The following is a 25,000-nucleotide window of genomic DNA, read 5'->3' as shown; positions in this document are numbered from 1 at the left end:
AGTCAGGATGCCAGGGAGTGAGAGGACCAACGCCTGGTGCTGCCGCAGCTCTGCCATACCATGCCAGGCTGAGGTTCAAAACTTGGGGGCTGCAGGTCAGTGGTCTGGGCAGGAGTGCTCGAGAAAAGGCCACTTGACTTTTCCTGTTGACTGCCTTCTCCCAGAGTGTGATCCCCTCTCAGTTGTACCTCCTGCTGTGTTAAAATGGGATTTTTTTTTTTTTCCCCCAGCTTTAGGTGACCTTACCTCTGCCTGCATCATAGGAAAGTCTTCCAGATCTTCCAGTACCTAAAGGGGGCCTACAAGGAAGCTGGAGAGGGACTTTCTGCAAGGACATGGAGTGACAGGACACAGGGCAATGGCTTTAAACTCAAAGAGGGGAGATTTCAATGAGATCTAAGGAAGAAATTTTTCACTCTGAGGGTGGTGAGGCACTGGAACAGGTTGCCCAGAGAAGCTGTGGCTGCCCCATCCCTGGAAGTGTTCATGGCCAAGATGAAAGGGGCTTTGGGCAACCTGGTGTAGTGGAAGGTGTCTCTGCCATGGCAGGGAGGCTGGAACTAGATGACCTTTAGGGTCCCTTCCAACCCAAACCGTTCTACGGTTCCATGATAGGAAAAGCCTTTCTTCACGCACCCTGGATGGTTATACTGGCAGAACGAGGGACGTCATGCTCAACATTCTCTGCGTAGCCTAAAATTCTTGAAGCCTAGCTCCCTTTTCCCGTTGCAAAAGGTCCCGCTGACGGACGCGGCCAGCTCCCACTTGCTATACCAAGTGCTGTATAATCACTGCGCTTAGCGCTTCGACGCACCTTTATGGGATTTGAGTTCATGCTAGACCTGGGTAGGAGAACGTTTGAAGGCACGAGGACTACATTTCTTCTTCTTATACATACAGTAAAAAATAGAGCAGTCTAAGGCACGTAGATCTGGTCTAGTTGGGTCATCGTGCTTAGTAATGACACCAGCAGCTATGTTTGGCGATTTTAGGGCATGCTGCAAGCTGAGGTAGGACCAAAAAGTGTGCTGCTGAAGGGCATGTAGGCTTTTAAGATGTTTAGGTCATGAGTCTTATCAATAGAAAACAGTCCTTCCTGCAATAGGACAAGTCGCATCTTTTTCTGCTTTTAAAAAGAGCAATTGAAAAAAACATCAAGAAAGAAAACGGGAATATATTCAGAAGTAACAGAGCTGCTGGCGAAAACCATTCTCCTCCTAAAATATAAAAGACAATGGCAGGGGAAGGAAAAGCTGAACAAGGCAGGGTGATGAAAGGTGTTCTAGTAAAGGGCCCACCATCTCAGCAGGTACCTAGTGCTCTTGTGGAAAGTATGATTTCGTTCTGGGCAATGCAAGCACCAACCATCACAGGCTGGTGACGCCTGGAAAAGGGAAGGCAACGTAGAAAAGAAGTTGTGTTCGGGGCCCATTTACTGCAGCAGCAAAAAGACTGAGCTGGTTGGCTTGGCAAGAGGCTGGGAAACCCCCAGCTCCAGAGCTGGGGAGGGGCACGGGCATCCCCTGGGGTTCACGAGCTAGAAATGAGTAATACAACACAAGTGGAAAGCTCCTTACGTCGTCATTGTCGCTGTCCACACTGCCCTTCTTCTTCTTCTTCTTCTTCTCGTCCTCTTTCTTTTTCTTGTCCTTTTCTGGAATGACGTCATCAAGGAAGCTTAAGTCATGCTGGGAGAAGAGGTAGTCCATGGCTTTTCTGACTGCTACAAGCGCCAGGATCTGAAAAGGCAGAGGAGGATTTCACAGTCATGTTCTACCTTGAGCTGGTAACACTCTGCGCATTCCTCGTGATGCCGCTTAATCCCACAGGCTTTAATTGTGGTTGTAAACGAACACGCGCAGAACAAGGTGAACACCTGGGATATCTCCGTCGACTTCCAAGTCTGAACTGTGACTCCTTCACGTCAGATTAAACAGGAGCAAGGTACAGAAAAGAGTATGTAACCACTTCATACTCCTGTAGAGACAAAGGTCATCTTTCACACCCAACCGACAGGCATTGGGCAAAACAAGAAACTCAAGAGACAAAACATGAGTATTTCATTTATTTTTGGATTCAGCCTATGTATGCAGGTTCACAGGGGCAGCCTGAGTCATTCTCTTGATTTTTTTCTCACCACTTCCCCAGATTTAAGGACTCGTTAGAAACTAGACGAGGGCCAAACTGTGCCCTCAGAGTTTGCAGAAGCAAGTTTACCGGGATTGTGACTGCATGGAAGTGGAGGAAAAGCTTTTTCTGGTGCAAGACTGCAATCAAAGGCACTGGGAAAAAAAAGAAGGGACATTTCCAAAACAGGTGGTTACATCGACGCTGGGTTTACCACCACCACCACTGGATGCCTACCGAGATCACACTTAACGCTTTACCGAAGGGTACACCAACAGACTGAAAACCTGACTTGGCTATTAGAAGATACAACCCATTCCCAACCACTGAAGATTGCCTTTGAGATGAAGAGTTTGTTGCGAGCAACGATGATCAACAGCACAAACAATTCCTAGGAAAGCACGTCAAGCGTTGACGTGCGTAACTTCAGACATGATTAGAGAAGGGAGGAATTGCTCAGGGGGTGGAATGATGCCATGTAGACACCCGTGATTACGCCATTATGAATTACTTCTGTATTAAAAGTGCTTTTCCTTCAAATAAACAGAGGTTTGGCCCTTGGCTGGATCTTCACAAATTGGAAGCTTCCAATCTTTTTGTTCACGAGTGCAAGTAACAGCGGTTTTGTCATCAGATCCAGCTACGTCGAAGCTGTGACTGTACCTTCGCTGAGTTTTATCACATTTATTACATCATAACCAACCTCAGCAGACTTAGGGCTCACTCAGGTTCTCTCTATTATGGGCAAAGAGAAAGCACGTCCAGATCTCGGATTCAGCAGTACAACACAGCCATGAAAATGCATCGGAGCGGCGCGTCAGGGGGAACTGCTGATTTTTAACGCCTTGATATATGAGCATGTGTCCCAGCAAGGACATTTGGAGGTGGTTTTTTTTTTATTGGTGTTATCTTTCCTCTTCTCTTTTCACCAGCATCAGAGAACAAACACTTGTCCTTGTTCTGGTTTCTGCTTTCCCTCCTCCTCTCCCTTAAATAAGCACTGCAGTTCGCAACGACACCCACAATGGAGATGTTACTTGTCCGTAAAACCTGAAACTAGGTGACATTGGGCCCACGTTTCTCAAGGGAGTTTCCTAAAGCTTTGACTTTGTGGCAGCCTGATCCATCTCTGAGACAGAGACCAGACCCGGCAATGGTCCCATTGGATCCACGCTCAATCCGTTTGGCCCTACGGCCGCCTTCCTCCCAACTGTTCCAGCTTATCTACTCCATAGTCCCTCACTTAGGATCTGGGATCAAAGCTTTTGATGCCTGAGGTTAAGTGCACATATCAACACCCCTTAACACTTGTTGGGTTTTCCTTTGGTCTAAGTGGCTAATTGTGTCTGTAGCTCCAGTAATAATCTAACTGCACAGAAAACTTTCACTATTCCCCTTCCTTGATGTAGATGCATCTCTCATTCGTCCATGCGGCTCCAGGAGAAAACATGGCAAATCTAACCTTGGCAGAAACAGCCAAAACTAACTACACCTTCTTGGGGAAAAAAAAAAAAATGAACTTTCCAAGCTCCTTTTCCCCAGAGGATTTACGTAAAGGCAGCGACGGCAACGTTGACCCCGTGCGGTCTTACATCAGTGCCACCAACGGAGGCAGAGCCCGGAGCTGGGGATTTCATAGGGAAAGGCTGGATCTGTCTGCTCACAAGAGGCTCTGACTGGGCTGTGGAAGGGAGAGATGTGAAGGAGGACGTCCCTTACCATGACAGGGAATATGATAGCAGCCACGGTCGACTTGAGGATCCAGAGCAGGGCCAGGCACACGACCTGCAGGAAGGTGAACAGATGGACCCGGCGCAGTGGGACGTGGCGCAGGTAGATGAAGTCAGGCTGGTGTTTGAGAGGCATCAAGAGCAGCTTCAGACGATCCATGAACTGGGAAGGAAAAGAAACGGACATGTAAATGAGACCCGGGGTACCCAAAGCAGAGTCAGAAAAGCATCATTCCACAACGAAGCGGGACCTCGGATCGACTTGCTTTCCTTCCCTACAAGAAACCCAGCGGAAAACCCAGCCCAGCTTCTCCATCCCGACCGACTTGTGCTTAACGCAGTGTGGGATAAACATCTCAACTCAGCTGTCCCAAGCAAAGGTCCTACGTCTACACAGAATTTTCTCTTTAAGGCAGCGCTCCGCTACCCACAAAAGAGAGGAAGAAAAGATGAATGCCCAAACTGAAGAGCGAGGAAGACGGGCAGCTTATCTGGCAGCGTCCCTCACCCCGTCTTGGACCGTACGGACTTGGAGTCAAACCAAAATCAGGATTTCTCATCGAGTGAAAAACACCCTTGAGCCGGGAAAAACACGCTGCCCAGTCCCCTGACCACCTGCGCCGGGGAGATCCCCTCCAGGAGAACCGACCCCAGGGCCAATGTGACAATGCCCTCGTTGTCCCCTGCCCCGGGGTGGGCTCGCTGCCCACCGCCTGGACCACACTGATGGCACAGCAATCCATGAAAGCTGGGGCCGTTTCAAAGAACACCCAGGGAAATTCCCATGGTGCTCACAGAACGGGCAGTCTTTTCCTGTTAGAACACAAGAAAAGTGCTAAAAAAGAAAAGCCACTATTAATAGGGTGCCAGAAAAACAAGAGAATCACTTCCAGCTTCCTAGCCGCAACGCCTGGCAACAGTCGCTCCCCTCCCCGGGGTTTCTTGGGAAGGAGAAGGAGGAGGGGAAGGAGAAGGGAAAGGCCGGAGGGTTGTGAGAGAACCCCCAGCCCGGTGAATGATGGCCATGGTCCGGAGAAGATCCCGCGAGGAGCCGGCGCTCCGAGGGACTCACCTGCACGCCGTTGAGGGAAGCGACGCCCATGTAGAGGAAGACGCCGTAGAGCACCGGCATGGGAATGAACTGCGGGGGGAAGAGCAGGAGAAACTGAGCGAACCGCCTTGCCGTACACGGCGCACCGTTAACCCGCGGCGGTGGTGGGGGGGGGACGTAATTCCGAGCCTGTCATCGACTCAAACGGCACCTGCGAGGGGATAATGGAGAGGAACAAAGCCAGAGACCCTTCCGCTGTGTTTTGAGAGCTGCGGGAATGTTTGTGCGGTCAATGGAGGGCTGAGGAGCAGGGCAGGGGCCCAGGGAGCCCTGGGCTCTGCCACCTCACCGGCACTTGGACGTGTCTCCAAGAACCAACGGGAACGAAGCCGGACAGTTCTGGTTGGCACATTAAAGAAGAGGTGAGGCACAGGTGTCCCAGTAAGCTTCAAACTGCTTTTCATTCCTTGGTTTCTGGTAAGACCAGAAGCAGAAGGCAGAGAAGAAGAAAAGGCAGCCATGAAAACCCATCCAGAAAGACTCTTCTCTTGAGTCCCACCTCATTGATGACAGTCATGCCAACCAAACCTCTAATCGCTCCATCCTTCGCTCACATTAATCCATAACTATTCACAAATACAGGACCACGAGTTACATTCTTCAGTGCCAGGAACTGTCCTTTCAAACACCAATTCCTGCTCCTTCGAGTGCTAAGGGCTGCCTGTTCCTCCATCACTGGTCCTGCCATCAGGGACATGCTCCTTCGGAAGCAAGGAAGGAGCACGGTAACGACATATGTGCTCCCCAGAATGAGTATCTGTCCCTCCAACCTGAAGCACAAAGCTTTCCTCAACGACAACAGCCAAGGGAGCACATGAGCACCAAGGTCACCCAGCCATGTGCCATCCCAGATCAAAGCTTCCCTGCCTACATTTTTCTCATCCCTCCCGAGTCTCCTTTCCTATCACCTTCCATGAGCTTCTTGATTGCTAATTCATCCTTCTCTTGGACTTTTTGCTTCCTTGGGTGAGCTGTGTTGGTATTCCGCGTGAAGAGCCCACTGTTTGTTCCACAGCCTGGGTTCAACGCTCTGCCGCCACCGTGCGCCGCAGCGGGGAGGGACGGGGAGCCAGCGCGTGGGTCACATCGCTGTGGGTGTCCAAGGGATTCAAAGCCCTCTCTAGATCTGAAGGATTGGACAAGACAAGATACTATCTCCTCTGCCAAGTAGGGTGGGAGGCTTTCAGAGTTTAGCTTTCTAGTTCATCGCTCTCTTTCCCTCCCCTTCCACTTCTATTTTTCTAAACTAAAAAAAAAAATACATGTCCAAATGTTATTTCACCATTCCATGATAATTAATCCTGTACGTCATCCCTAGGTAAGACTTCAGGATGTTATCAGGCAGAGTAGCAAGTGGTGCTTTCAGCTTGGAAGACTTTAATTTGGCCAAGTATTGCCTAACTCTGGGGTTGCTGGCTTAGGTGGTCCGAGCAAACCTGCCGCTAGTCAACAGAATTAAAAATGTATTTATAGGGAAGTTCCTGCCGTTCTCCTCGCAGGGGCAAGGATGTTTCTGCGGAGATCTGCCACCCGGCCCCTGGAGCTCGTTAAAGGTCCTGAAACACTGCCAGGTCCTTCTCGCTGGCACGTGGGCGAGGAGTGTGCCGAGTCATCTGCGGAGGTCCTCCCACCATCATCTTCCCCACGTGTCGTCTTAAGCGAGGCACGGACAAATAATTAATGAATAAAGCAATAACAGGGGACATAATAGATCCCAGTGGAACAGAGGAAGAGAGATCTTGCAGGGAAAACGTCACATGAACTAAACAAACACAGTTATTACAATCAGGCATTACATTAAGGGCACGGAAATGCCTGTTTGTGCAGCAGAGGAAACTGTCACCAAGACACAAAAAACTGCTAGTTGGAAAAAACAACCTTCGAAATCAAGAATAGGAACACCCTGAACTTTGTAAAGCCACTTTCTCCACTTCAAAGCCAGGCAGCACCATGGCTCTCTGCCCACCTCCTCCTCTTTGGGCTCACATCTAACTGTGCCTCTGCAGCTTCCAACCACCTGGTGACCAAAAAACTCATTTGCCTCCTCCAGAAACACCTCTCCAGGTCCCTGTCTGCTCCAGCACGGAGCTGCGACACATGGTGCCACTGTTTCAGCAGGTACGTTACTGCTTTGACATAATCTGCTTGCACTGTCGGTCTATGGATCCATGGAGATGGAAATCTGCAGCTGTCATCTTCTGTCCTACAGTATGGCTGTGATTGGTGCCACGGAAATTGTCACCCTGGAGAAGGCAGTACGCTCCACGAGACATGGATAAGCTGGTTTTCCAGTTTCGTTCTACAATCTGGTGATCCAACTAAAGAGGTGTCCTTCTGTGGCTACTTGTCAAGAAATTTCAAGTCTTAGATGCCTACCTAGATTAAAGAGTACATCAGGACCGTCTCTGTCCAGAGCCTTGGCTAAACCCCCAAGTAAAAAAAAACTCAGGAGATGAAGAATCGTAGCATCATGGAATTGTTTGGGTTGGAAGGGACCTCAAAGATCACCTCGTTCCAACCCCCCTGCCACAGGCAGGGACACCCTCCACTACACCAGGTTGCCCAAAGCCTCATCCAACCTGGCCTTGAACACTTCCAGGGATGGGGCAGCCACAGCTTCTCTGGGCAACCTGGTCCAGTGCCTTCCCACCCTCAGAGGGAAAAATTCCCACCTTAGATCTCATCACAATCTCCCCTCTTTCAGCTGAAATCATATTTAATTGCACTGCTTCCTCCAGAAACATGTTTTCCATATTGCTGAGGCGGGCATCACTTCTGAGCAGTAAGGGACGTGCCAGAAAAAATAAAAAAAATAAAAATTCGATTGCTGTGCTGACCTTTTTTTAAAACAGCCAGGCAAGCCGCAGGAGCCCGGCACGGCAGAGGTGTGCGCCTTGGCAGCGGCACCAGCCGGGCAAAGCTCTGCTATGGCGATGCCAACGGTCCCAGAGGTTTTCAGCCACAATTGTACCCATGGCCTCATCAAAGAACCCCTCCCCTCCGCGGGCCATGCACAGTAAGCATCAAATCAAGATTTTCTTCAGGTATCCGCGTGAAGATGTGTGAACGCTCAGATAAATGCAAATGACCTGTTGAACCGACGTACCCGTCTGTTCACCTGTGCCTCCTGCACAGCAACTCTACTGCATGGCCAACCAGCCTGCCATGGTGCCACCACAAGGCCCTCAAGCTTTATCCGCAACGTATTTCCCATAAAACACAGGCACGGCATAAGACTGCAAAATAAAAAGGAACTTGGCCAAGAAGGCCATGTCCTTACCTTTAGGATGGGAGCCATGAAGACAGACACACCGGTCAGAATGAAGACGATGACTCCAGTGACTCTCTGCTCCCTGCAACAAAACCACTGGGTGATTCAGCGGCACCCACAGCCGCTCGCCCCATCCAAAAATCTGGTCGCCCGTCATGTTTCCGAGGACTCCAAGTTAGGTCATGACGTTTCTATTTAGTCGCCTAAGCACGCGGCCTCGTCTCCAGAAGGGCTCCCATGGCAAGCACTCCTGACTGCTTAATTAAGGCAACCAAGTACAGGGAAAACCACTTAATTAAGTGGAGCTGATTGCTCTAGGCGTGACAAGTTCGTATTTTTTACCATTATATTGGCTAAGGAATGCCTGTCTCGCTTCCACAGATAAAGAAACGTGCAGTATATTTTATCTCTCTTCCCAAACGCTGGAAAACTACGTCTGATCCGGCCGAATAAACTTTTGAGGAATTAGACGGGGGATTTGTCCAAGGAATTGGCAGAGACCCGCGCTGCTAAATCTCACAGCTGGGTTTGCAAATATGAAGAAAGCAGCATGAAACTCTTCATGGCAACTTTGCAGCGTCCCCCACTCGCTCTGCAAAGCTTTGTGTACTTGGGAGGGGCTTCAACATAGAATCATGGAATGGTGAGGGGTAGAAGGAACCGCAAAGATCATCCAGCTCCAACCCCCCTGCCATGGGCAGGGACACCTTCCACTACACCAGCTTGCTCAAAGCCCCATTCAACCTGGCCTTGAACACTTCCAGGGATGGGGATATCTACAACTTCTCTGAGCAATCAAGAGAAGTTGTAGATGCCCCATCCCTGGAAGTAGCAGAGCAGTAGGATGCAGCACGCCCAAAGCACACCGAGAAACGGTCAAAGCTGATCTCTGCAGGCAAACAAGACAATTAAGGCCTTTCTGCTTTGACCTACCTCACTCCCAAAAACTTGGGCTGTTCTCCAGGGGCTGAAGTTTCTGTCTCCATCTTCAAGCTGTCGATATGAGCAATGGAGATGACGGTAGCAGCAACATACCAGGGCAGACCCATAAAGGAGCATACGATCATCAGAATGGCCACCCAGAACAAATCCAGATGATATCCAGCACCTTTCTGCCAAGGAAGACAAACAACCTTCAGCTTAATTATTCTAAACACCGAGGGAACGGCCAGGGCTCTGGCCACCAAACAAGCAGTTTGGTGCATCTTTTGACTAACAGAAATTGTCACGAGAAATAGCTGAGGAGGACACGTTGCTCCTTTAAAGGCTGAATTACCTGCCTCCACAGGGAAAACATCTATATTTTTTTAATATATATATATATATTAACTTAATATATAATATATATACACACACATATATCTTGGCACCAACCCTTAAAACCAGCCCAAAGCCTAATCCTAGAGAGTAAAACAACTCTCAGCGTAACGACTTGACCAAGTGTACCTGGAAGCAATCTTACAGAAACATGGTGCTGCCTAAAGGTAGCGTCTGCCAGTCGGTGTCTCGGGGCAAGGTCTGAACCCCTGTATTTAGGACAGGAAGCAGCTGTGGGATCTCACAGTAGGGACGTGGCAGCCAGTCTGAGCCCTGCTGATCCTGCCTGGCATCTCTGTCATGGATAAAGATGCATCCTAGAGGCATCTCCATCAACACCCAATGCCAGGCTCTCCTGGGGAAAGCAACAAGAGCAGCTGATGGGCTCATACCCTATTGGAAGGAGAAAGCTGCCCTCATTCTTTGCTTCTTTTTAAAGATCTCCCACCTTGTACTCTTTAAATCCTGAACTAACACAGGAAATTCACGAGTCACAAGTGCCAAGAGAAGAACTGAAGAAACAAAAGAGCTGCTCAAGAAAAGGATCTTCAGAAAGACACCGAAGAAAACTCTAATGTTTGCTATTTTAAAGAAGATGAACCTTTTTTTAATCCTGTTCCATTTGATTTTGTTGGAAAGAACAAACGATCCCAACCTACTGGGTGACCCAGGAGGGAAAGCAACCCAGCTCGTCCTCAACAGTACGCCTTGTTTTACTCCTACGGGCGCTGCTGACCTTGGCTGGCCAGCAGCTTACGTTTGCTTAGTTCCACACAGGAGACAGACCTAAACCTGAGATCGTGTCAACCATCAGCCTCCAGCTGAAGATGATGTGGGCGCGGGATGGAATATGGCAAAACACCATGTTCTGAGGGTTGTTTTTTTTCAAACCAGCCTCGTAGGACCAGCAGCCAGCGCTCAGCAAACCCTTCCCGTTCCCTCTTACTCTCAATTTCTCCTCCGGGCTGGGCTCAGGATGGTGTTAAACCACGTGCTGGTTGTCTGATGTCTACAGTGACCTCTTCTTCTCCTCTTTTTCAAGTAAAAGCTCCGTTGGCATTTCCAACAGCTCTCAGTGGAGCTGATGAAGCAGATCTCTAAATAATGACCCAGCGTGATCCGTGTTTTGAGGGAGTCTTTACTCTCACGGGTTAGACCACTTGGAATGCATCCCTTTAGCAGGAAGGGAGAGTCCTCTTTTACAGGAATTTAATATTTTTCAATAGAACTGACCGCGCAGGGAAAGAAAAAACCCTACAGGCATGAAAAACTGCATAGCACCAGCCTGGAAAGTTTATTTTAAAAACATCACTACATCCTAGGCTGCTACACGCCAGCGGATATGAAGCTCTTCTTGAAATAACATCCAACTGTGGTGATGCCCTTGGTATGTCCCAAATCTCTTCAGCTTATTGCTGTATTTTACAGCACTGGACAGCCAATACGGCTGTTGTACTCGGGTCAGCTCTGGCCATACCCACCAAATGTGCCGCCCACCATCACAAAGCCACTTTCTCTCCTTAAAACCAGTAGCAGACGATGGGGAACAGGCCCGTGTCTTTAAGGAAGAAAGTGGTAGGAGGAAAATGAGATGTTAAGAGTCATTCGATGCTAGAGGAGAGGTTTGGGTTAGCTGGGCTTGAGTCTGGGACTAGTTTCTCTAGAGAACTAGAGTCTGTGAAGCCAACGGCCGTCCGGAAGCACCAGCACTACCCAGCCCCAGCAGTTCTGCACACCAGCTGTAAGGCAGCGAACCATCAGAGCCTTCCGCTGGCCCAAATCATCTTCCCAACTGCCTTGTTGAAAAAAAAAAAACGCCGTAAAGAACATCTGCCAAGCATCCCCAAGCTGGAAAGCATCCTCTCCTTCCTAGGTGCTCCTGAATAGCAGACCTGGGAACTTGTTTTACATGAATCAACAGTTTTGGCAGTACGTATAACCATATCTGATGGGCATTCTTCAAAGGGTAGAGTCTTGCAGAATTACCGAGGCAAACAACTCCTCTGGGGTCACGGCTGGTAGAGTCTGCAACAAACTTCATCCAGCCTCCGACTAAGGTAGACCAGTAGCACTACCACGAGTAGAGCTGCAGGGGCAGCAGGGTTAAGACAGCAGTTGCTTACAGCAGTGTTCTTCATGAGACGAGCCTTGACTAGTCTATACTTACAAGTTTTCTTTGTCCTTCTCAAATGTTTACGGTTGGGGAGCAAAGCTTTGGCAAGGAAAGATCAAAATATTGTCAAGGTTTTAAGAAACAGGCCCTCCCTCTACCTCTAGCATAGAAAAAGCACCGAGCAGCTCTCTGCACGTGTGCAAGACCCAAAGCACACCCACCTTGAGCTTGTGCTCCTTCCTGTTGACGATGACGGCTGTGATTTGCTGGTCCATGAAGATGAGGATAGTCACCAGCAGTGCAGGGATGGCTGCTGCCAGGTACACCCACCATGGGTTCCCTCCGAAAGGTGGGATAAACCAACCCCTCTCGGGACTGGTTGGCTTTTAAGCGGAAGGAAAAGAAAGCTTGCGTTAGAGCTGCGACGTAGGAGTGAGGACACCCGAAACGTACGTGTACTTCCAGCAACGGGGCTACAGGGAGACACTTGTGGTTTGTGACAATTTCATCCTTCCCATGGACAGCAACGAAAGGTTCAACGTACGGAGGCAGGATTTAGGAGATAAATCAGACAACCAAACCGACGCTATTAAAAAGGATCTCATCCGAATAAAAGAGTCCTTTCCAGAGAGGTGACTACTCTCCTGCTTTGAGGGCAAGTCATTTTATACAGGGAAGAAAAGGGAACCTCTTCCAAAGGCCACCCACCGAGCTGACAATGACATACCTTGAATTCACTTGGCACAATCAGTTTCGGTGTGTCCACGCCTACCAGGGCATCTATTCCACAGAAAATCAAAATGGACAAGATAATGGCAAAGTCACTGATGAGCTTCCGGGCCTGAAACAGAAGTCGATACAGTAAGAGTAGTTAGCACCATGAACCACCATCTCACCAGTGCTCTAGTTTCTGTGTGATACTCCAGGCTCGCGTTTGGTGGCAACACGAGCTCTTCGTTCCTTCTTTTTTTGGAACAAAGGCACCTAACAAAGGTCCTTCACCTGAGTCGGGCCAATCCTAGGCACAAATACAAACTGGGCACAGAGTGGGTTGAGAGTAGCCCTGAAGAGAAGGATTTGGGGGTGTTTATAGAGGAGAAGCTCAACATGAGCCAGCAGTGCGCTCATGCGGCCCAGAAGGCCAACCGCATCCTGGGATGTATCAAGAGAAGCGTGGTCAGCAGGTCAAGAGAGGTGATTCTCCTGCTTTACTCTGCTCTTGTGAGACTCCACCTCGAATACTGCGTCCAGTTCTGGTGTCCCTACCATACGAGAGACATAGATCTGTTGGAGCGTGTTCAGAGGAGGGCCACAAAGATGATCCAGGGGCTGGAGCACCTCTGCTACGAGGACAGGTTGCGGAAGCTGGGGTTGTTCAGCCTTGAAAAGAGAAGACTTGGGGGGGACCTAATAACTGCCTTCCAATACCTGAAGGGAACCTACAGGAAGGCTGGGGAGGGACTTTTTACAAGAGTGTCCACTGACGGGACAAGGGGAAATGGGTTTAAGTTGAAGAAGAACAGATTTAGATTAGATCTTAGGAAGAAATTCTTCAGTACGAGGGTGGTGAGACTTCGGAATAAATTGCCCAGAGAAGTTGTGCATGCCCCCTCCCTGGAGGTGTTCAAGGCCAGGTTGGACGAAGCCTTGAGTAGCCTGATCTAGTTGAGAGGCGTCCCTGCTCACGACAGGGAGGTTGGATTAGATGGTCTCTAAGGTCCCTTCCAGCCTATGCCATTCTATGATTCTATTGTCGTCTCTGGTGCCCTTTGCTTCAACGAGCCTCGGTTCTTGACTGCGTTGCCTGAAAGCCAAAGAACTCAGCCTCAATGGAAGCATGAAACCAAGCCTAAGAAAAAAGAAAACTGCTTTTCTAAGAAACTCCCACATGAATTCTTCAAGGCAGTCTCACTGACGCTACGTTCCACGGCGGCCAACAACCACTGGTGTGGAGACCTAGCTCCTCTGCAGCAGTGTCTCGGGAGGCTTTTCGGGATCAGCTTCCAATATTAACAGATATTGAACATGTACAAATAAACCTAAAAAAAACAGTGGATTTTTTAGACATATAAAATACTGTCTCCTCCCACTTGCCTTCTGATCTCTGATTCTTTAGGGTCCACATATTGATTTTTTTTTTACGCAGGGGTGGAGGCAGCTTTTTTTGACACGAGTTGAGCTTCTTGTCTTATCACAGGACTCCTACAGTACGTGGCTTTAACAAAACCCACTGTGTTATCCCCAGACTCCATTCTTCTAATACGAGTGATTTTGCAATGCAGATTTAAAAAAAAAAAAAAAAAAAAGGGAAAGGGAAGAAGCCATATTTTACATCACACAATGGAAACGGTCACAAAATTCCCTTTAGAAGACAAAAGACCCAAACTTCCAGGACAGATGAGATGTTGACTGGCAGGGATTACACTGTTTTCTGTTTAATAAATCAACCTAAACAGGAAAACAAATCAGGTTTCCCAGCTAAATCCTCAACGTGCCCTAAGAGCACAGCTCTCCTGAAGTCATTGGAATAAAACAATTTAAAGCTGCTACTGGTCAGACCCCAAAATTTAACCGAGCAGGACCCACTGTGCTTGTCTGGAACCGTGTGGTCTTTTCAGAGCTGGTATTCCCTCCAGGCTTCTCGAGTCCACGTGGTTACAGATAAATTGAGCTGCATTCCAGCCCGGATGGAATTTGTTTTCTTTTTATTAAAAATAATAGAGGTTCAATTGTAACACAGCAGAACAGTAAACATCCATGCGAGATAAATCCTGGTGTGTCAGAATGCCAAAAATAGGGTGGGTGGGCAAGTCTTGGAGAGAAACACAGCTTTGGTACTCAACGGAAAGCGCCAGCTCGCACGTGTGTCGTGGTGACTTTAGTCAGGGAGACAAAACAAGTGGATGCACCTTCAAGGTGCACATCAACGGGCTCCAAGTCTGAGAAAAATCTGGTTTGAATCAATGCATTTTTTTCTGGTCACCTTTATTTTTCATCTGATCCTCAGAGAAGAAAGGCAATTTCTGCTTTAGGTCCCTCCCGTAGGTAGACCAGAAATGGACTGCAGTCAAGTTCAACATTTTTGCATCAATTTCTGAGTATTTCAAATATTATGTGAGAACATCAAAGATGTGTCTCTGTTCTCCTGTTCTATGTGACAGCGACAAAGCAAAGGGCTTCTTCTGTCCTCCTCAAATAGTCCCTCCAGCCAGAAGCAGAGAGACTTCTGACATCAGGATTAACAGCTCCTTTTGGTTGCTGGATCTCCATGGAACGGCCCCGCATCCTACCCCAGAGTCCGTACATCACATCGAGCAGTGCGTCGGACACTGAGAACGTCCAGCTGAGAACTGTATGTGCCTGAAGGACTCTTCTGACTTCTCAAGGCTGATAAGCCACATCACTGCAACCCCAGACATACCTTGGTCACCCAGAACCGTATTTCTCAACCAACTCAACCTGCCTTCCCTGCAAAGCGTTTCTCCCCGCGCGTGAGACAGCCATCCCAGAAGGAAGGCTGATCTTTGCGCTCCGAAAGAGCAAAGAAACGGACTGTTAGGGGGAAAGGAGACACTCACAGTGGTTGGAAAATAGCGACTGGTCTTGAATTTCTTCAGGGCCATGGAGCAGGTGTAAGTGCCGAAAAAGAGGATGAAAGACATGAGGGTGATGTCGGGGACGTAGTCACAGTTGTTGCCCACAAGTTGTCCTCCGTATTTCAAGCACTCCTTCGCCGTCAGAGACGACCAGTCGATGGTGGTGTTGGACTGCAAGAAAAAAAGAGCATTTCCATCAAGCTATACTCGTGCTAGGACAGGAACGGGGACAGGGCACCGGGAAAAGCATGGGGAAGAAAAGGGAGGCACAGGTGGAGTTACCCCGAGCGCCTCCGCCGCGTGGTGCCAATCGCCCGGGGCTAAATAACGGGGTGCTACGGTGGTGGTACAGACATTTCCCTTCATTCCAGCAGGAGCTGAGGGTCTCTGCCCCACCATCTTGCCTCTAAGAACCTGCATTTGGATTTCCTTTAATTGCTTCTGCTCTCATGGGAATACCCGGTTACTACCGGTGACTGCGGCAGCCAAAGAGGGAGGCACAATCTGGATTTTGGAGCACCATCTGATGGGAGATGGGGAATGTGGAGAGCATGGGCTAGCATCACGAGAAACTCAAAGTATTTTCAGGTATCTACACAATTCTGTCAGTCTGGGGAGTTTCAGAATCCCCCGTCTCTGCCCCTCCCTTTCTGCATGAAAACCCCCATGAAGGAAAGCACAGCTTTGGGAACCACGACAGCAGAGCAAGAATACTTTAAAAAACCTCAAAACTAATAAATCCATAAAGAGAAAAGAGTATTTTGCTCCAAATAGTTAGCTCATAAAGAACTTAGCACAAACACGGCCACAGATTAATGCAGACCAACAAGCAACTGACCAGAAAAAGGATATTCTTGACGCGAAAGTGCAAGACACAAAACACACAAGTGACATTTTCAAGGAGGAAAAAAAACCCAACCCTAACTTATATCAGAAATCTTGAAAATATTGACGGTACCCCCTGGAAGCAAAAGGTTCATGGCCTCATGTTGCGTCTATGTGTGATTTTACGCCTACAGAAATAAGCACCGGCGAGCGTTCGATGGGTAAGATGACCACTCGGGGTGTCAGAGAGAAGAGGGCATCTCTCTTCTTTGGGAGATCCCCCCCAAAGCCATCTCGCTCCGTTCCCCTGCCAACTGCCCCCAGAACGCGCGCCGGGGCTGCTCTTCCCCTTCCCAACGCCCTCGCCGTGCATCCTCGGACATCTCTTCTGCTTTGAAACTCTACGGTACAGCTATAAGGTTCTAAGCCCCTCCAGGCTGTGGGAAGGGTGTTGCAAAGCAAGGTTTTGGGGGAGGAGGCCAGTGAAGAAGGTGAGGTGCACCCAAGGCCAGCAGGAGACCTCGCTCCTTCTTCACCCTGCGACACCAATCCCCTCGGGGACCTCGGGCAACACCCTTGCCTTCAGGTTCCTGTCTCGCTCTCCTAGCGCCTGGAGACTGTGCCCAGCTCAGGAACCATTCCCTTCCTGCTGGGCCACTTGATGCCATGCAAGAGTGGCCACCACGTAAAACTAACACTGTTCTTCAGCAGAAAGTTGTTATCCTGTTGCTCAACTTCCATCCCCTGCATCAAACGCAAACATATCTGACCCCATCAAGCTCCGTTTCTTTCTCCTCATTGTCCAAAGCTCACCACCAGAGTGAAATGTGGAAAAGCCAGGGTTTGCTACGGAAAAAATCAAAGAATGGGATAGAAAGAGGATCTTCCAAGGGAAGGGCTGCCCACAACACTGCTACCACTGTAGCCCTGGACACAAAGATCCCACTCATCTCCCAGGAGAACCACCAGCATCCTGCCAACACACGCAGATCCGACTGAGAGAAAGCGGCCGCTACGAGCAAGTCATGAGCAAGTATCAAGACTTGCTCGCCATGAGCAAGTCAACTCGCGCACGCGGTATCCTGTACACAGCACCACGAGGGCTCTCCTCCTGCCATCGATTCCTGAATTATTGGCACTTCCATGCTTGGAAGCCCACGTAACCCCTGCCCTCACGGAAGGCACTCACCGTCTCGGCAGCGGAATAGTCCAGCTCATCGGCCGATGGCGCCGGCGTCCCGTTGAACAACGAGCTATTGACTGCAAGAGAGGACAGAAAAAGGGATGTGGTGAGCACAGGGCCAACTGGAAAGCCAACTTCAACTACTAAATCCTCTGTTAACTCCATCCAACTGTTTGCTACCTCTTTGCTCAGTCAAAGCGAGGCTGAAGTCTTGTTTTGGAGTCATTCAAAAGCATCGTTCATCCAAAAGCATCGTTTATCCATCACTTCAAAAAAGCGAAGCGTAATTCAAACCTAACTGGAGTTTTTTTGGACTTGACTGGATAGACAATATGAATATTTCAGGGTTTTGAAATACATTTCTAACAATTTCTAGATTGAAATAAATATCCACAGACCACTCCTAATAATTATTTAAAACTACTGCGCAAGCCCAAAGATCTCCAGAAAAGAAAAGGCGTCTCAGGACCCAGCACCACCACATTTTTTGGGTTAAAAAGATAGAAATCAACAGGACGGAGGTGATTGCTTTCAAACAGCAGCATTCACCAGGACAATGATCCAAGTTCTCCTTTTGTTTTCATGGGATTAGGAATAATTTCTTGGAAATTTCATTTGGAAATGCAATCCTTCCTGTCAACAGGCTTGGTGACCACATCCTCAAGTCTCGTTTAGGTTTTGCCCGTACTTGGATGCCTGCTGAGAATATTTACGGCTGAAAACAACGCGTAGCTCGCGTTTGTTTGGCTGGAGAACGAGTAAGTGCGTTTGCTCACCCTACGGAAATCACACCAGGGTCTACACAAGGAGTAGGACGTCCTTAGATGGAGGTCATCTTGGCCGGGCCCTTGGCAAACAACGTCTCATGACTCTCATCAAGACGTGGATTTTGCCGTGCCTCCAAGATTTGCACATTTTGCCATTTTTTTGCAGATTTTGTCCATCTTGTTGGAGATTCTGCCCATTTTGTTGGAGATTCTGCCCATCTTTCTTGAAGATTCTGCCCATCTTTCTTGCAGATTTTTGCCCATCTTTTTGCAGACTTTTTCCCATCTTTTTTTCAGATTTTGTCAATCTTTCGCAGATTCTGCCCATCTTTCTTTCAGATTTTGCCAATCTTAGCAGATTTTGCCGTTCTTATTGCAGATTTTGCCAATCATTTTGCAGATTCTGCCCATCTTTCTTGCAGATTTTGCCGTTCTTTTTGCAGATTCTGCCAATCTTTTTGCAGATTCTGCCAATCTTTTCTGCAGATTTTGCCAGTCCTTTTTTGCAGATTTTGCCAGTCTTTTTTTGCAGATTCTGTCCATCTTTTGCAGATTCTGTCCATCTTTTGCAGATTTTGCCCAACTGTTTGCAGATTCTGCCCATCTTTTTTGCAGATTCTGCCAACGGTATCTTCCTTGGGAAGGCAGGGATCCCTTTGGAAGGCCCTACGGGAACACCTGCGCAGCCTGCTCCGCGGCCCTGAGCACAGAGACCGTGCCGTGCTGGAAGCCACACTGTGAGGACAGAGCTGAGCCTGTAAACCAATGCAATCCTTGTTTTGAGAGGCCAGGTTTGAGAAGAGATAGCCCATGGCTCTCGAGTGCTCTGGCTGCTGGTTTTGCCCTGTATCCTCCTGACCCACCCAGATGCCGGGGCACAACTCCCCCTGTCCCCGAGTTCCCCCAGGACCCTGTCACGGTGCTAGCAAATATCCCAGAAACACAAGGATGATCTCCATCAAATCCATCCTGGATGGACACAGCACCAAGCAAGGGATGAGAACAGCCAAAGGACCCGGCTGGCTCCCCTTGCTCCACCAGCACTGTCACCCCAGCACCTGCTGCTTCACACACAGAAGCCTCAAATTATTTTTTTGAGCTTGTCCTGGACTGAGTTTAAATATGGGATGGCTCTGCTAGCTGCTCCGTTCCCAGTCTGCTGTTTCCAACCTCCTCCCTCAACTTCAGCAGCTTCTGAAGCGCTGGCCGGTGTGTCCCAGGTGCCACTGACTCCTGTAGATCTCTGCAAGAGGGCTTGGTGTGGCCAAGGTCTGTGGACAGATTGCTGCCAGCACCTCTGGTACTACCTGGTCCCTCCTCCTATTCAAGGTTTATTCAATGCTACTTGAAAAACTAAGGAAGCAGCATTTGGAGATGATGATGATAAGGTCATCTTCATCCTCTGAAACAAACATCTGGCCGAGAAGTAAATCAGATAAAGAGAAACGTTGCAGTGAGGGTTTGGGAACTTTATCAAATCACACATGCTGATGCTCCCCTTGCTCGCTTACCAAGGTGAAGACCAGCACTGAACTAGATCATCTTTGAGGTCCCTTCCAACCCTATGATTCTACAACTGTATTTCTGGCCACAAACCCCTTATGAAACGATGTGTGGGCTTCTGCTCCACACTTCATTTCCTCCCCACCTTCCAGGTGTACCACCATGCTCACCCTGGGCACTGGGTCTGTGAAGACTTTCAGTTCAGCATTGACTGTTCCCCATCACCTTAACTCCCAACAAGAAAGCTCTTCCTGTATTTCCAGAGAACCTGGAGTTTACTTTGAGCACAACCCAAGTTTCTTACTCACTCCTCGTTGTTTGAAGGATCCTAGGAGTGGTCACAGCTTCCCTAAAGGTAGGAGCCGACGTGTTTCCGTCCATATCTGGGTTTCGTAACCTTTTGATCCCGGTTGCTTTGCCAGATCTATACGTACGCTGCCTATACCCGCCTCGCAGCCCACGCTCTAGCCATAGGCTGAGCTGTTGGATATCCTTCCCTTCCGCTCCAGCGAGGAACTGGTCGTGCTTTTCCACTCATGCGCACAGCCAGGAGGTGGAAAACCACCCATGTTTGGGTGACGCCTTGAATAAATCCAGCTCCTGAACTTGACTAGATGGCACAGCAGATATCAGGCGTGACCTGAGCACCATGGCGGTGACTTGGCCACCACTTCTACCCCGTCATGGACTTCTCAGAGGAACGTCGTTCAGAATTAACAGGGATGCAAGGAGACAAGGGAACAGAGACAGCTTCTCCACTGGTAGTGACGCTCACACGGGGAGTCCCAGAAAGTTGGGCTATAAAGACATTCCAGCTGGTACTCAGGGTGAAACTCACCCCTCAGCTTCCAAACAAGGCTGAGATAGGATATCTGAAGACAACTGATCAAGGATTAATCTATCTGCTTATTATTAGGACCACAGCACAACAGAAAAAGAAAGTGAACGCAATCAGGAGAGCTAATTAAACACTCTCTTACCTGGACCTAATGGTTCGCAGGCACAAGAGTAATGCGTGATATAGTCCACCTTGAACTCGGAGTTGATGGGGTAATGATCGGCCAGCTTGATCATCTTCTTGAAAGCATCATAAATGAAGATGAAGCTAATGAGGGAGGAAAAACCTTCTTCGGTGAAGCGGGTGAAGTACTTGACAAGGAAGCTGGCATCGGTAGCGACGAGAATGAGACACTGGAAGGCTGACCATAAGCCAATCCAGAGCCGGAACTCCAGGTAGTCAAAATCATTGTCTCTGCAACAAGACAGGGGTGGGAGGAAGGGAGAACATCGGGGTTAGATAAACCCATTCAGGACTGTGACTTCTCAGCGAGAAGGGATGAAGGCACAGCCTTTGGGACCTGTGCCTTAGCCTGCCAACTCCACCAACATACACGGTATGATTTAATCACCGAGGTGGCAGAAGAGCATGCAGAACCGATTGGTCTTGCTTATGCTTCCACTAACAAACATCACCAGTGAAGTTAAGCTCTTTCCAGGCTTCCCAGTAAAAACCCTCCCTTGGCAAACGCACGCAGAGCTGTAAAGGCCCAAACATCCAGCTGCCCAGGCCAAGGGCACCTCAACGCCAACAGCCTTCCACCAGCTGAAGACATAATTGCAGTTTGTAAACCTCCTTCAGAAAAGCAACCTGCTGCCAAGCCTCATGCCCAGGAGCCTGCATGTCCATCTCTCAGGCCCTTCCACTACCTGCAGAAACCAAACATCAGCAGGAGAAGATCAAGAAACACTGAGCAGAAGGCGACATGGTGCCAGGGTGTAGATTTTGATTAGATCTAAGGAAGAAATTTTTTACATTGAGGGTGGTGAGGCACTGGAACACAGCAGAGAAGCTGTGGCTGCCCCATCCCTGGAAGTGTTCAAAGCCAGGTTGGATGGGGCTTTGAGCAACCTGGTGTAGTGGAAGGTGTCCCTGCCCATGGCAGGGGGGTTGGAATGAGATGATCTTTGAGGTTGCGTAGTAATAGCAAAAAACGTCCTTGCATCTCCTGTGTGCCCGTTTTTACACACAATTAGCAAGAGGACATGGTGAGCTGTGCCTTACCTCCACCCTCCATCTGCAAACCCGGCAGCAATCCTGCACGGCGCGCCCGGAGCACCCACCCCTGGTCCTGGCCGATGGAGGGGCTCCAGGGCAATTCTCTAGGGCACCGTGTAAAATGTGCCCTAGGGCAGGGTGGAGAATGAAGGAGCACCTCGACAAGGGGAACTACAACCCTGTGATGGTAGAAGGGGAGAAGAGGCCGCAGAGCGGGCAGGGTGCTGGCTAGGGGCTTGCTGCCGGGCACCACAGTGCGCTTCCGTACGGCCACGAGCTCGGGAAGCTGCCATCCATCCAAGCTGGCAGAAGCCCAGCTGGCATCCTGACCGCGCGCCACTCAAGAACTTCAAAAGGTTTTAAACCATTTTTTTTTTTTTTTCTTCTCCCCACCCCTCCGAGTCCTGCAGCACTTCTGGAGCTCACAGAGCAAACGCAAAATCCCGGGACGCTTGGCGTACGCGACGTGACAGCCTAGGTACTGCTGCCGTGATCCGTTTTCTTCCCAAAGTCTCTGGAGGGGAAACTTTCATGGCTGGAAGGCAGAAGGGCAGAGGTCCTTCCTTCCCGGGGTGCCCAGCGCCTTCTTTCCAGCTGGCAAAGCCAGGCTGGTTTCCCAGCGGGCATCAGAGAGACTCGGCATGGGAGCAGAGCTCGCCAGCCAGGACACGAGTCGAGCAACTGCGGGCACCTGGAGCATGGCACGTGGCTGGGTGCGAGAGGCGTTTTTAGGTGTAACTCCATACACACATGCAGAGTCAAACTTGGAACGAGTCGGGAGACGGGAAGTCTTTCTAATTTTGCTCCCAGCAGGGACCGGGGTGTTGTGAATCTGAAGAGCCGCAAAGGCGTTATTGAAAAATCACAGCACTTGATTCCAATTTCCTTGTGAGAAAGACTCCCTCGGAAAATCCTGCCCTTCGGCTCCAGCACCCTGGTAGGACAAGGGCTTTGATAACCACCACCCTCCTCCTTGGGTTAAAAATAACCACCGGTCGCCTCCCAAAACGGTGCAAAGTGTTTTTCCATCCACGTGCCGTACCTGGGCTTCGACCTGCCCGCACCTTGAAAGACTTCTCCAACGCGTAGGGTGTTCACAGTAAAGACATGATCACGTGCTCCCAATTATCTCTGAGTAACTACCCGCGGAGATTAAATATAACGAGGAAGGAGATCCAATTAAACGGCCAAACATACACCATGTCTCCTGCCTCATGGCAACCTGCAACCGTGTCAGCTGAATAATTCAATAGACCTTTGCTAAAAATAACCACCAACGGCCAAAGAGCTGTTCCACATCGCGGGCGACTGCTTTGGAAAGAAAGCTCAGTAACGCCTTAACTCCCAAAGTTCAGGGTTTTGGGTGCTGAAACACGAGTCTTGCAGTTGTCAACGCTCCCTCATGGGGAAAGGAGGGCTAGAAGCGATTCGGGGTGTTCTCCGTACAACCTAAAGCCATCTCCTTGAAAAACACCATCCAAGAAGCCCCAAGGAGACAGACACCCTGGTGCTGGGCAGCGCTCCGGGCCGTGTGTGCCTATGAAAATCCCCCACGCCATTGCGCTGCCGTCTCAACAAGGAACAAAGAGATGTTTCATTTCATGGACTAAATCCCCTCCTTCCCCACTGCTATCCTTCTTTTTCCTCAGCTAGCGTTTCATTAGCACTGGACATTCCATCCCTGGAAGTGTTCAAGGCCAGGTTGGATGAGGCTTTGGACAACCTGGTGTAGTGGAGGGTGTCCCTGCCCATGGCAGGGGGGTTGGAACTAGATGATCTTCCAAGTCCCTTCCAACCCAAACCATTCTGTGATTCCATGATTCCTTCCCTCCTCCCCCTTGTACTTACCTGCTGAAATTAAAGAGGAGCCGTTCGAAGACAAGGACGGGTCCTGTGCTGCTCAGAATTGTGAGTGGCTGACCAGCAAAAAGGCAAAATATGGCGCCGGTGACTGCTGTGCCCAGAAAGCTCTCCAACACGCCCTGTGGTAGACATAGAAGAGATGAGAGTCCTACTGAACAACCCTTGCTTGTGGCACCATTACGAGAAAATGAGCAGTTCCATCAGGGGACGGCCACATGCTCTATGCCGATACATCCAAGACCATCTTCTGCGCTCTCCTGCGGCTGCACACAAAGCTGTGTTCGTCCCACGCAACTCATGGTTGCTCAGGGTAACCACCAACCCCCCTGGTTATTTCCGAGGTCCAGAGTTTAATAACACTATATTGCATTTGATATTTGACAAGGGGAGGAGAGCCTTTTCAAAGATGACTTCAATGATTTGAGAACTCCTAGAACATCTCATATATCTTCGACAGCAGAGATACGTGTTTGCAGGGCTCTTCAAAGAGACACAGCAGAGCATGGCTGGACGACGGCATTGAAAGTGGCCCTGCCCACGGTAGGGGGTTGTAACTAGATGACTTTTAAGGTCCCTTCCAGCCCAAACCATTCTGTGATTCTATTACATCCTCCAGGACAACCAAGGGTGGGTTTTCTTCCTTTCTCCAACTGAGCAGACACTCTAGATACACGACATGCCTCTCTCTCAAGTAACTGTTGTAGTGAGTGACACACAAACCAAACAAGGCTACTTCATCCAGCAGCCATGTGTCGAGACCCAAGTTCATCAGATGTCACTAGCAAGCAAATTCCGTATTTGACGGGCTCTACAGCTACCTTTGGCACGTGTGGCAAAACAGCTTTGCGGGCGAAGGACAACAACTGTGCTTGATGCGTTCTTGGATGTTCATGTCCAACTATAGCTGGACAATATCTACTTTTAAAATGCAAAACATGGATGAAATTTAAACGGCAATAAAATGTGATTATCAACTGAGTGGCATCCTTCTGCAAACCCAGCAGAATTCACTGGACCTCACCTCCTTTGCTCTTACGGAAAACCATCTGTTTGCACCTCTCTTGAGTTTTAAAGGATCAACAAGAGCATCATCACCTCCTGAGTCAGACACGTGGCCGCCAGCATTCCCCTCTCCAGGAATACCTACCCAACATCTAGGGGCGGGTTGAAGCTCATGTGCTTTGTCATAGCTGCGTCTCCATCAGCAGCCTCGTTAATACCGCACGTGCCGAGCAACCAGCGGCCAACGGCACACGCGGATCCTGCTTTCCATCCATGAGAAACCGCAGGGTCGGGGCCGCAGTTTTTACGACTTAGTCAGTGGTAACGGGAAGAATTGCAATAAAGTTTTTGTGGCTCGCTTCCTTGGAAAGACCCAAGTTACTGTTTAGACTAAGGACATTATGTTCATGCTGTTGGATGTCAAATCGGAATGTTACTACGTAAAGCAGAACATTATTTTTTATTATCCACTAAATTACTAGGAGAACTTTCTCTAAAGCCATCATAAAATTATTTTTCTGGCCGCAAATATTATC

The 25,000-nt window shown here is 49.2% G+C and overlaps 1 protein-coding gene across 2 annotated transcripts in view; it reads right to left on the bottom strand.

Annotated features, from left to right (window-relative positions):
• The window catches only part of SLC4A4 (solute carrier family 4 member 4), a 143,512-nt gene that overhangs the window by 6,435 nt on the left and 112,077 nt on the right, over nucleotides 1-25,000 (bottom strand). For both annotated transcript variants that reach the window (XM_086611328.1, XM_086611329.1), the window contains 11 exons: nucleotides 23,448-23,581; nucleotides 20,524-20,795; nucleotides 17,280-17,350; nucleotides 15,248-15,436; nucleotides 12,397-12,510; nucleotides 11,891-12,052; nucleotides 9,173-9,351; nucleotides 8,249-8,321; nucleotides 4,930-4,998; nucleotides 3,847-4,020; nucleotides 1,578-1,739 (listed from right to left, as the gene is read on the bottom strand). In XM_086611328.1, coding sequence (XP_086467454.1) covers nucleotides 1,578-1,739; nucleotides 3,847-4,020; nucleotides 4,930-4,998; nucleotides 8,249-8,321; nucleotides 9,173-9,351; nucleotides 11,891-12,052; nucleotides 12,397-12,510; nucleotides 15,248-15,436; nucleotides 17,280-17,350; nucleotides 20,524-20,795; nucleotides 23,448-23,581 — 1,599 coding nt within the window. The remainder of the gene's footprint in view (nucleotides 1-1,577; nucleotides 1,740-3,846; nucleotides 4,021-4,929; nucleotides 4,999-8,248; nucleotides 8,322-9,172; nucleotides 9,352-11,890; nucleotides 12,053-12,396; nucleotides 12,511-15,247; nucleotides 15,437-17,279; nucleotides 17,351-20,523; nucleotides 20,796-23,447; nucleotides 23,582-25,000) is intronic.

The sequence above is a fragment of the Tauraco erythrolophus genome, chromosome 5 (genome assembly GCF_009769465.1).
Source record: "Tauraco erythrolophus isolate bTauEry1 chromosome 5, bTauEry1.pri, whole genome shotgun sequence".
Classification (NCBI taxonomy): domain Eukaryota; kingdom Metazoa; phylum Chordata; class Aves; order Musophagiformes; family Musophagidae; genus Tauraco; species Tauraco erythrolophus.
The sequence above is the reverse complement of the archived record's forward strand: the minus strand, read 5'-3'. Positions and strand labels throughout refer to the sequence as shown.